Here is a 12,188-nt window from a genome sequence, read left to right on the forward strand (position 1 = left end):
CCTTTTTGCTACAAAAGCAGGAGTAATGTTAGAAATCAAGGTGCTGTAACTGTACCAACGAATCCAAAACATTTTTTTTTACATTGTGTGCAAAGGTTTTTGAAAAATCAAAGCTGCAGCCCTGAAAGGCAAACCTGGGCAGTTACATTGCATGCTCAGAGACATTTTATCTATGTCCTTAATTTAAGTTATAAACACATTTACCAAACAGAATAATTTACCAAGAAAGGCATCACATTTATACTGGCAGTTCTAATGAAAACATCAATCCCAATCTGGTTCCAGCTGCATAACAAATGAATACATATTTCAAAGTACCATCAGGAGAGGGGATGGAACATTTCAATTGGAGCAGCATCATTTAAACAACAAAACCCTGTAAGGAGCAAATGAAGGGGTTTTACTAAAGCAGGGGCTCAGACTGCAGGCAGAGAGGTTGGTTGTGGGGGGCACATCCATGTCAAAGGGTAATAAAGGCTGGGCTGGCTGCTTGAGCCCATCACCACCTTCACTGCAGGACCTGCTGGCCCTGGGGTCCCAGCCACCATCACCCTCCTCTCCCTGCCCTCTGTGCTCTCCTCACTCTGAACATGCACTTTGCTTTGCTGACATCTTGTGGAGATCGAGATGGAGCTTAATTTAGTGCACAATATCCTGTTTCCAAGAAGTGGGTTTATCTGCAGGGTGTCTCTTACATAAGGGCTGTGGCTCAGGGCTGGGGGGAGCTGCTCCTGCAGGTGAGCTCTGAGCCAGCTCTTCTTTTCTGCTGAAACACGCAGAGGGATTTTCGAGGTCAGCTCTATTTTGTGGTAAGTGCAGAGCCTTTGAGTCTCAGCTGTTTTCCTGAGTTGCTGCTAACAAATTATCTCAGATCAGGATGTGATTCCAGAGCTGAAGCCTTTGCATTGAACATCTGCCAGCCAGGCTGCCGGGGCTCTGCCATCTCCCCCCGCTACAGCTCCGTGACATTGACACTCAAACCAGCAGGAAACACATCTCTCCTGGGGTCTGCCAGAGGGAACTGGGGCTGGAACCCACCCCTCATGTCACTGTGTGCCCCCCAGTACAGCTGCTCTCACACAGCCTTGAGCCTGCTCAGGAGGCTTGGCTGGAGGGCTCATCCTCCCTCCCCACAGCCCATGGCCCAGACAAACACAGCCACTGGGTCTGGGTCTTTCTGCCCTGAAAGTGTTGGGGGAGTCAGCTCTGCCCTCCCCCTTCCCTTATTCCCTTATCCTGGCTGGGAGAAGAGCCAGGACCCTCTGGCTCTGCTGTGGGATTTGAGCACACCAATGTCACCAGGAGCCACCTGAGACAATGAGAGCTCTCACCCAGCTCAGTTTTTTCTTTGCACCCAAAATGAGCCGAAATAAAACTCTACCAGAGTGCTCCACTACTTAGCAGTGTTGAATTAATGACCCTGAGCTTGTACACATCCCCCCAAACCCTTTTCTTCCCCCCCTTGCATGCAGCACCCTGAACTCAGAATTGCTCTTTCTACACAGTTCCCTTTGCTCAGTACTTAAGTAGCCACCCAGGCTGATTTACCTTGATACCACAGTCCATTTTCTACACATTTATTCATGAAGCTCGTGTAACTGCTGGCTGGAAATACATCAAATTCAAATCTAATGCAATCCCTGTTTAAAAAAACCCAACAAAAAAAACCCCAACCCACAAATAATCTCTCTCTTCCCAAAGGTGAGAATTTTTTTCTGGTCTGAACAGTAAGGAAAGACTTAAATGCCTAAAGGAAGGGAATTAGACTGAGCTCCTGCTCTGAGCCTGGGCTGTGGGGTGCCACAGAGAGCATCAGTCCCCATCCTGCAGGACAGTATTGTGGAAACTTGGCACCAGCCCAGCCACAAAAAAGGGAATAAATGAGCACTCTGCAGTGAATACAAACCCAGACTTCTCAACTCCTAAATGGAGCTTCCTTCTCTCTGTGTGGGTCTTCTCTGCCCACACAGTGTCAGTGAGACGGCTGAAGGCTCCAAACAGGAGGGTTCACTCTGCCACCTCCCACCTCCCATCATCTGCAGATCATTTCTGGAAGTGTCTGGGCTTCAGGATCCACGATGTTTTATTTGTGTCAAGCCTTGCTTAGCACTTGGCTCTCAGCAGAGGATTCACCCATACCAGAAAGTTTGCTAAGATCTTGATAAGATCTCAAACTTCACTTCAGCCAAGTCTTTGTCAAAGTATCACTAAGAAATCTCTGCTGCTCTCCAGCACTACCACACAGTTTTCCCTTCTGGTCCCATCTCCTTGAACTAAACAAATTGTACTTTAAAATCTTTTTGGATGCAGTGCACTGCTCTCATGCTGGGGAGCACCATTTTGATTTCAGGCTTATTTGGCAAAGTTTGCCCTTAGATGCATGTGCTGTGGATAAGCCCTCCCAGCACGGGTGGTTTTGTCTCCTCTGGTGCTGGGCAAAGTGTGTGTTTTGCTGCCACATCTTTCATCCCCAAATGCAAAAGAGTCCAAGGGCTGCCCAGGGGCTCCCCTTGCTCATAATCTCTCTCACACATATGCACGGATTATCAGCCTCACAAGAGCTGAGGATGCAAAGACCAAAAACATCCTCCAGAAATAAATGTGCTGGAAGAAATTGCTGCCTCCAGGAGCTAAGGATCTGTGAATGTGACTCTGTTCAGAAACAACACCCCCATTACCCAAATAAGAGTAAACAGGCAAAATACCAGCTGGTGATTCAGCAGAGCCATAATGTTACAACCCACAGAGGGCTGGATGCTGCAGCCATCCAGGTGGAATTGCTGCCAAAGTACACGGGTTTACATGGGATTATATCCATTGGACAAGTAAAGTACATGGGATTGTGCCTTTAATCCACAGGCAAACCTGCAGGTGAAGGTTGCAATCCCTGTTCCCCTGTGAATATTGCTGCTCTCCTTCAGCATGTCTGTAACACACCCATGCACACCTGCCCTGAGACACACAGGTGTTGTCTTGCCAGCCACATGTTCCTTTTCTGTGAGCTTGTCTCAGCATCCACCTCTCCCCTTTCTGCTGAGGAGGGTGAACATCAGCACCTTTTCCTGCCTCTCTGCTCCATGGAAGAGAAGAACATTGGTGAGGCCAAATTGGGGCAGTTACTGCAAGTCTCAGTAGGGGAATGTACTGGATTTGGCAAGGAGTTTTCAAAAACTCTTGTCTAGAATTGCTAAATGCCCTTCTAAAAAGGGCAAAACCCAAAACTTGAAACAATTCTGGTACCTGCAGGCAATTTATAATGAGCTGAAGATGGAGCAGTGTGTTTCTATTTTCTTAATCTTCCTCTGCAGGTTCAGATGGCAGAGTTTTCCAAGAGGAAGGAGGAAGAAAACTGTCCTTGTGACCTCCAGAAAGAGATGCCTGACCCCACTCTGCTGCAGCTTCCTGAGTGATACAATTTCTATTGCTAGAAGGACTGCACAAAGAAAGTAAGAGGAAAGAAAAGGTCCAGTCTCTGCATCCCCACCACTGACTGAGATGAGCAGGAAAGAACCATTATCCCATTTCTTTCTAGAGATGCCCTTGAAACCCCCCTGAGCTGGTGCTGTTTGATTTTGAGGACCAGGTATTCAGGGTTTTTACAAACTGACCTGGCACAGAGCAGCAATGCCACAAGGGCCAGAACTAAACTCCCAGCACAAGGACCAAAAGACACTCCAGGTTCAGTGCAGATAAAGGATGTGATCCCTCAGCTATTTAGGATGTATCCAGGAATTCAGCCATCTCCAAAATACTTTTGTTCCCCATGTACTTAAGTATCACATGGCATCAGGAGCTCTGGGAAAGGTGGCTGTACCTGAGAGGAACGTGAAGAACATCTGTGTCTTACCCAAATGGGCAGCTTAAGCAAGAGCCAGAAAAGCTAAATTTCAAATATGAGAAGGAATGAAAGGACATCCATGATTTCCCCCCATTTGTAGCTGTCAGAAGAAGGAATGCTCTGCTGAATGGTCCAGGTATGAATCTAGTCCATGGTGTTCAGCAGAGAGCCCATGATGTGGGACACGCCGCGGCAGGACTGTGTCCCTGGCACGAGGACTGAAGTCACCTTGCCATGAGAAGCTCCATGATTAAGTTCCAGGTGTAGCCAGGCATTTCTGTCATTGGCTTAATGGGAGAGGCTCCTTCCAGGCACATCCTTGGCAGGGGAGTCCATAAAAAGCTTCTGAGACAGCAGAGTAACCAAGGGGCCTCATACATTTGAGTAGAAAGCAGAAAGGAAAAGACACTGCAGGCCTGGGCAAGCAGAGCTGCTGGGCCAACCTCTGCCTGCCCCAGGGGATTGTATTTACTTGGAGTTTTGGCCATTTAAAAAGAAGTCAGAGGGCAGAGAGACAATGGAGAAAGCAGAAGGAAGTAAAACCATCTCCTGCCTGGCACTGGCCTTGATATTGGCCAGAGAGGAATGAATAAGAATGACAGCATTGAAAAGGAGATCACATCCTCCAAAATTTAGACAATCTGTCAAGAGAAGTTGTTCTCCACAGCAGTGGCAGAGGATAGAAAGAAGGAAGAATGCTTTGATCCTGAAGAGCCTTCCTCTTCCTCTCTCCTGCTTTCCTCAGCTCCTGGGAGGATGATTCCCACCAGCTGTCTATGTGACAAGGACTGCTCTGCACACAGCAGAGACAGACACCAAACAGACACCTCAAATCCCAAACTGCAACACAGACATAACCAAAACCTTATGACTGACCCAGCCAATCCCATTCCTCAAACAAAAAAAGACTTCCCAAGGTTTCACAAAGGGAAGCATCTCTGCACCACAACAGGATGCACATAACTCAAAATTCCGTGCAGCATATTTCCTGCCTAGGCATATCCCATATCAACTTCCACACAGAAAGCAGCTTAAATCAGTTTTACATTTACTCTCCTGTCCCATTTATGTGTCTAAAGATCAGGGTATTCTGAGGAAGAACGGAAGTGTCGTTATTTTTGAGGCTCAATAACACATGTTACACATCACAGAAACTTGTATTTCCCCAACAGACAGGAATATGAGTCTGGATTTGATTAACATAAAAAGACCCTTACCAGAAAGTGAGTAATCTGTATTAGTCATCCTCATGGCTGGAGTGTAAGATACACTTGGCATGTCATGGCCCTTCTCCTTCTGTTTCCGTCGATACCACACAAAGAGTGCCAGCAAGACCATAATAATTAGAAGGAGAATAATAATTCCAATGATTGCTCCCACTGAGTGCCTCTCTGATCCAAGAGCAGGGCTAATTTTAGTATAGGGGTTTAATTCTTCCATCATAAGAGCCGCTGTTAAAAGTAATTCATAACACACTGTAAATTGAATCGTGCATTTCATTTTGGAAACACTGTTGTTTTTAAGGCAAGTGCATCATTGGAGAGGAGGAGAGAGAGAGGGAGAGAGGGATTTCACAGAGAGAATTCCACTGTACCTTGGTCACATCGGATTCCTTTGAAGCCTGGGCTGCAGTAGCAGGTGCCTGTGACGTGGTCACACGTTGCATTGTTCATGCACTCACACAATTGTTTGCAACCATAACCAAATGTTCCTGGAGAGCACTCTGGGGAGCCAAAGAAAAACATTGAAAAGAATTCTACTGTGTTGGGGAATGGGCACAACACATGCCATGGGAAATTCGGTAGAGAAGTCTCCCTGATTTTAGGATCTCCAGGATAAAACCCTGATATGAAATGATTATTAGTCTAAAGCAGGAGCTAAATGTATTCTATGTGCAGTTTGTTATTTATTAAGCTGCAACCTTCTGGAAAATTCCTAGAATGAAATCAAAGGCTTTAGAAGATTTGATGCGTATTACAAATGTTCAGAGTTTAACAGAGCTTGATCTCAGAAGCTGCAGACAGCAGAGCTCAGCATTCTTCAGCAACCTACTTGTATTTTATCTCATGGGGGGAGTTGCAAAGACAAGTTTTAATGAACCTTTACATGAACCCAACAGCCTTTACCAAACAAACCCCACATGCCTTCCTACTCATCCCTGCCAGTGCCAGGAGATGAATAGAACATTGCAGGTGGAATTTCAGAACTGAGCATCTGAATGGTTGGATTTGCTCTGCTTTAGTATCAGGATTCCTAATACAGAAGGATTTTCTATCCTGTCTTTGTGTTTCTATCAAAGACAAAATGATTGAATGTCCAGCTGAGAAATTTATTCATACAATTACCATGATGGGCTATTACAATAAATCTGTAGGCAGCTTACTGTACTTCTGGAGGCACTATTCAAGAATAAATTGAAAGAAACAATGTCTGTCACATCCCACTGATTTCCATGGAGAAGCTGCATTACTGGAAACATGCACCCTTGCTATGATCCTGTGGAATATATTGTTCAGGATGAGACTCCTTGTGTGTCACTGCAAATGTTTTTCATTGCATGACAACACCTCCCCAATGTCAGACTCAAAGTAGCTTCTGGCAGCCAAAACGTAATATTAAATAGAGAACCATAGCCAGTATCTGTTTATTGATCTGCAGTGTGTATTAAAATTGTATCTTTAATCTGTTTGTACTCAAATAATGAAAAAATTAAAATTATTACAATTAATGCTTATTCTTTTATTAGCCTGCAGCCTACTTAAAATGAATAAGGCCTAAATTTTGGGACTGCACCACAGAAATGATGCCTGCAATTAAGCATTTCATCTGCAATGCAGTGTGACTGCCCATTCAGCAGGATTTGGAGAAGGAAGGAGCCTTAATGAAGAGATTCTTTTAGATTAAACAGTAGAAAAACAAGTAAATAAATACATTTGTAGTTTGGATAGAAAAGAAAGCCTCAGGCTTTATACAGGGGTCAAATAATAAAGCAGGTCCTTGTATAAAACCTGCTATTGTGCAGTTCTTTGTGGGATTCTTTAGTTTCTTATTTTGATTGTGGCTGCAGGGAAGAGTGTCCCCAAATTCCAGAAAGTTGGGCACTTACAGAGTTACAGTGGTGCCATGTGCAATCCCCCATGATCACACAAATTTGGCTCTGAGAAATTCACTCTGCTGAATGCAAGTGTGTGCAAAAACATATTTATGAATTAAGTTACATGCACAAATACTTCCATAAAGATCCATGTAGCAAGCTGCAGTTAAGAAGCCTTCCCTTGCAAATCTGGCAGGAATGTCACTGAATTACCTCACTGCCAAAAAATGTGAGAGAACCCTGTGGAATTAATGCTTGGGAAGATGAGGTGGATTTATGTATGGAATCACAGTAAATGTGTGAGAACTGGACAAACAAGTAATGATCCAGTTACAGCACATCCACTTTGCTCATTCTGTGTTCTTTAAAGAAGCCATGTGGTACAGCCTGCTAAATATTCCAGTGGGACATGGACAGCAATCCCAGTAAGATATTCCAGATCCCTTGCAAGGGAATTGAGGTTCACTGGGAAACATTTACCCACTGCTCAGGCTAAACTCAGACCCTTCCCAAAATGGGATTCAACCTTGTTTCCCTTGATCTGCTTTCATGATGAATCTTTATTTTGTCCATGTCTACATCATAATTTCTGTGGGAAAGCTCCATATCCCCAATATTCCTTGGAAGGCAGAGAGCAGATAGGACTTATTGAGAGAACTTATTCCTTTGAACCCTTCTGTGAGCATGCACTGGGAATCCTGGGGCTCTCAGCAGATTACCAAGGCCTGAGGCAGCTTCAGGGCTGGTGTGTATGGATCAGTACAAGTTGTTGGGGAAGGGCCCATCCAGGCAGCACTGAGTGCAGTGATTTGCTTTCTCTCACCCAACTTTAGCCTGGGAATGAAAAGCCCAATTTGCAGGGATTCACTGAATTTCTTTATGCTTAGACTGCCCAGTTTTCCAGAGGTGCCCTCTCCTCCCTATGGATTATATATATTATATAATGGTCATTGTCCTGCTGACAGTAACACCTCATTTAAGACCTGTTTGTGCAAGAATTCTGAAACACAGAATCCTCTCTGGAGAAGGAGAGGGCTGAGGGCACGGGTACTTACTCTGCTCACACTGTTTGCCTGTGAATCCTGTCCTGCACGTGCACTGCCCAGTGATGTGGTCACAGTCGGCTCCGTTCTGGCACTGGCACACATTGGCACAGTTCTTTCCATAAAAAGCAGCTGGGCAACCTTTCAGCAATCAAAACAAGGCAAGAGTAAGAAATAAGCTGAAAGCCAAAGTCAGATGTGTTATCACACAAAGAATGTGGGTGTATAAATCTATGGATTTTCAGCCTCTGTATATTTAATGACATTTATTTGATGGTCTAAATGCAGAGATACTGTGACAGCCAATTTTCTTGAAGTAATGTTTCTCATCTTTACAGAATTGCCTCTTAAGTGTTTCAGAAGAATGAAAACTTGACCCATCTATACAAACTACATTTTCAAGAAGTGAAAGAAGATGCTAAACAGAAACTCTCTGGAAGACAAGGGATCAATCAATTACTTGCAAGTAAAGAACCTTCTTAAAAGGCTCACCAGAATTGGATCTCCTCTTTCATATCAGTAATTTGGCACTAGGGTGAGAAATCTCTAACATTTTCCTAAATCAGACCACAAAATACTGGGGCATTAACAAGCAGGGACACTGACTATGCAAATTCTAACAGTGAATCTCTAATCTAAATGATTTTCCTCTCCTTTACTGAGTGCCAAAGGCATAAAAACCTTGGAAAGCTTCAGGAGTGTTTTCTTAGGGGTGATGTGAGGTTATCAGGAGTAAGGAGCATGTGGTTTTCCAGGGAAAACTGCAATACTTGGAAGAGACACGAGGTAGCAGCACATACTTTGACAGATTCCCTGTCTCTGAAAGGCTTACGCTGAGTGCAGTAGAGCCCCGTCCAACCATGGGTGCATCTACATTCTCCATCGTAGGGGCTGCACAGTGCTCCGTTGTGGCAGTTGCATGAATGAAAGCAATCAGGGCCCCAAAACCCAGTGGGACAAGCTATGAAAATAAAAAACATTTGTCAGCTGACAAAAGAAAAAAAAAAAGCAGCAATGATACTGTGTTAGTGCTGTGGAGGGGTGACAATAAAGGGAGAACCTGGGAGACATCAGCAAAGGCAGAGCCCTGCACTGCTGGGCTTGGCAGGGACTCCTGGGCAGTGACCCCTGGGCACTGACCAGTCCTTCCTGGACAGTAACACAGTGACCAGTCCTTCCAAGCCCCCAATGGCTCTCCAAGCCCTGGTGCCACCCTGTGACCTCTCCCTGGCACAGGGATTGCTCCCAGCAGGTTGATGGACGGGATTCTGCCCCTCTGCCCTGTTCAGGTGACACCTCACCTGCCTCCAGCCCTGGGGAACAACAGCAGAAGGATTTGGGGCTGCTGGAGCAAGTCCAGAGGAGGCCACAGAGATGCTCTGAGGGCTGGAGCTCCTCTGGAGCCAGGCTGGGAGAGCTGGGAATGTTCACCTGGAGAAGGGAGGGGTCCAGGGAGAGCTCAGAGCCCCTTCCAGGACCTAAAGGGCTCCAGGAGAGCTGGAGAGGGACTGGGACAAGGGATGGAGGGACAGGACACAGGGAGTGGTTTCCACTGCCAGAGGGCAGGGATGGGTGGGATATTGGGCAGGAATTGTTCCCTGGAGGGTGAGGCCCTGGCACAGGTGCCCAGAGAAGCTGTGGCTGCCCCTGGATCCCTGAAGTGTCCAAGGCCAGGTTGGACAGGGCTTGGAGCAGCCTGGGATGGTGGAAGGTGTCCCTGCCATGGCAGGGGGGATGGGATGTCCTTCAAGGTCCCTTCCATTCCAGGATTTTGTGATTCCATGATCCTCTGCAGGGAGGCAGGATCAGGTGCTGGCTGCAGTGAAGCAGTGACCCTGGACAGGACCCTGTCTGTGCTGTGACCTCTCTCCCTGCCTCCCTGGCATTGGCTGTGAGGACAATTTGGGCAGCGTTGCAAGATATGAAGGTAATTTAATTTTCTTTTTGACATGCTGGAATTCTTGCATAATAAAGCTCAGCTATTCAGGTTTACTTTGCTATGCAATCAACCACTAAAATTACCACATTCATTTGAAGCACAGAGTGCTACTCCAATCATGTAAAAATGTAAAGAAAACTTCTTCCAGTATGAATTCCCATCCACAAATTCAGATTGCTTTTGTTGTTGGGGGCTAATAATAAATTAAAATCTCTGGGTCTATTTTATATTTCAACAAGTACAATATTAATACATTAAAAAAAGTTATTTTAAGCCTCCCTCCAAAAATGAATGCAGTAAGTTACAGTTATTAGTGCCAGACTAAAAGATCCAAAATTATGATAGCCCTTCAATATAACAACTATATTTTTGCTTTAAAAAGCACTTTCCATTGCTTCCTGCTAAAGACATGAATTAATAAGGCAAAGTTCCCAGGAAACCTGAAAGTACAGACACCAGGCCTATTTTCATGGATGCCAATGGCTCCATGGATGATAAATGGAAGTTTCTGGCATTTGACAGAAATGAAGGGCCAAAAATCCCCTGCCATGACGTAAATCCAACAAAAGGTCACTGGACTCACACAATGTAAAGCTGAGCAGGATTTGGCCTGAAGTGGTTGTGCTGTAAGCAACCAGAAATACTTTCTCAATGCCTTTCTAAGGCTGAGCTGCAGGGGCTGTTAGTGAACCCAGAACTGGCTCTGGAGTTGGAGCTAAAATTATCTCTGTGCAGCTCCAAGTCCAGGTCATCCCAGGTTAATGGGAGAGCAGGGCTGGAAATAGCCCAGGAGGGGAGCCAGGTGCCCACAGAGCCTGGAGTGGGCCAGGGTCACCTTGGGAGAGCTCCCTTTGTGTGCAAGGAGTGACTGAGCAGAGCCACGTCCCCCCCTGCTCACGCAGAGCCCTGAGCGCCCCCAGCCAGGTCCTGCCTCCTGAACTGCTCCTGCTGACCTGGCCTGCCTCACTCTGCAAGAAAACCATCTTCCTTCAAGGTTAACAGACACTAACAGACATTTCCCAATTAGATAGCTAAATATAATGAGGAATGTGTGCAGCTTTCTGTCTTTTTTTCCATTTTTTTTCTGTGTTTTTGAGTGACAGCAATATTCTGCCTGTGGAAGACGCACAATAAAAGCAAAATTACAGCCGTCTGTTTTTATCCCATTCCTGCTTTATCACTGGGAGTTTAATATATTTTACTCTGGAATGCTGTCTAATATGTTAGTTGTATCCTGAATATGAAGTAACATTTCTGAATGATCGGATATTGCCTCCCTCTGTGATCTAGCTTCAATTAAGGGATGCTCTCAGGAAATGACACTTCGGGATCAGCAAATGCCAATCTTCTACCTGGGCAATTTTCAGAAAGAAATCCTTCATCCCTACAAGGCCACATTGACTTTTACAATTAAATTACATTTAATAGAAATATTTCAGCTGCCTAATTTCTCAATTCTAGGGATTTGGTACATGAAAACATTTACTGGTTAATAATGGCTAAATGTAATAGCTGAAAGGAAATGATTTCAAAAAAATAAATAAAAAGGAATCCAGCTAGAAATTAAAAGGGAGCATGGAGCTTTCTTTTCTGATAAGAGCTTGTGACCTCGCTTTCCTGGAATAAAAGCCAGTCAGGGCTTCTGCAAACTCTAAATGCAGAAACTAATTCAATCCAAAGCTAACTTAGATTAATTAAAAGAAATCAGCTTTAAAGAGAGCTGTAATACAACAGAGATTTCCCCAGAATCTTTAACTTTCAGAAAGCATTAAACAAACACAAGAGCAGGACATTTGAAGGCAGAGGTGCAGAAATGAGGCTGTGCTTACTCTGGGAGCAGTCCATGCCTATCCAGCCCGGGAAGCACTGGCACGATCCATCGATGGGGTTGCAGGTCCCGTTCTCGGTGCACTGGCACAGCTCAGCACAGTCCTTCCCGAATTTCCCACTGGGACACACTGAAACACAAAGAGTTTACTGCAGGATCTTCAAAAGGAATGTGAGGAAGTCAGAGGATTCAATATTTAGCAATTAGAGATAAAATTAATTACAACGTTTTTACTTTGATGAAGCACAATTCCTCTGGAAATCAGGAAAAGGCAGAAAGGGTTTGAGTCCATTTTGCTTGCATCCCAGGAGTAAAAGCAATGGGAAAAAGTCATATCAAAATCTATTTTTCTGCTGTTAAATGAAGCTAATATAGCCAGAAGATTGCAATTATTGTGGGGCAGAATGGAAAGATGACAAGAGGAGAGACAAAACAGAGAAAAGGGG

General features: G+C 45.0%; 1 protein-coding gene across 11 annotated transcripts in view; it reads right to left on the reverse strand.

The window, feature by feature from the left end:
• The window catches only part of MEGF11 (multiple EGF like domains 11), a 254,601-nt gene that overhangs the window by 20,393 nt on the left and 222,020 nt on the right, over window positions 1–12,188 (reverse strand). For 9 of the 11 annotated variants that reach the window (XM_033070496.2, XM_033070491.2, XM_033070495.1 and 6 more), the window contains 5 exons: window positions 11,744–11,872; window positions 8,808–8,936; window positions 7,988–8,116; window positions 5,433–5,561; window positions 5,056–5,289 (listed from right to left, as the gene is read on the reverse strand). In XM_033070496.2, coding sequence (XP_032926387.1) covers window positions 5,056–5,289; window positions 5,433–5,561; window positions 7,988–8,116; window positions 8,808–8,936; window positions 11,744–11,872 — 750 coding nt within the window. The remainder of the gene's footprint in view (window positions 1–5,055; window positions 5,290–5,432; window positions 5,562–7,987; window positions 8,117–8,807; window positions 8,937–11,743; window positions 11,873–12,188) is intronic. The other 2 variants (XM_033070493.1, XM_033070497.1) reach the window with 2 other exon arrangements.

Source organism: Catharus ustulatus, chromosome 12 (assembly GCF_009819885.2).
Source record: "Catharus ustulatus isolate bCatUst1 chromosome 12, bCatUst1.pri.v2, whole genome shotgun sequence".
NCBI classification, from domain to species: Eukaryota; Metazoa; Chordata; class Aves; order Passeriformes; family Turdidae; genus Catharus; species Catharus ustulatus.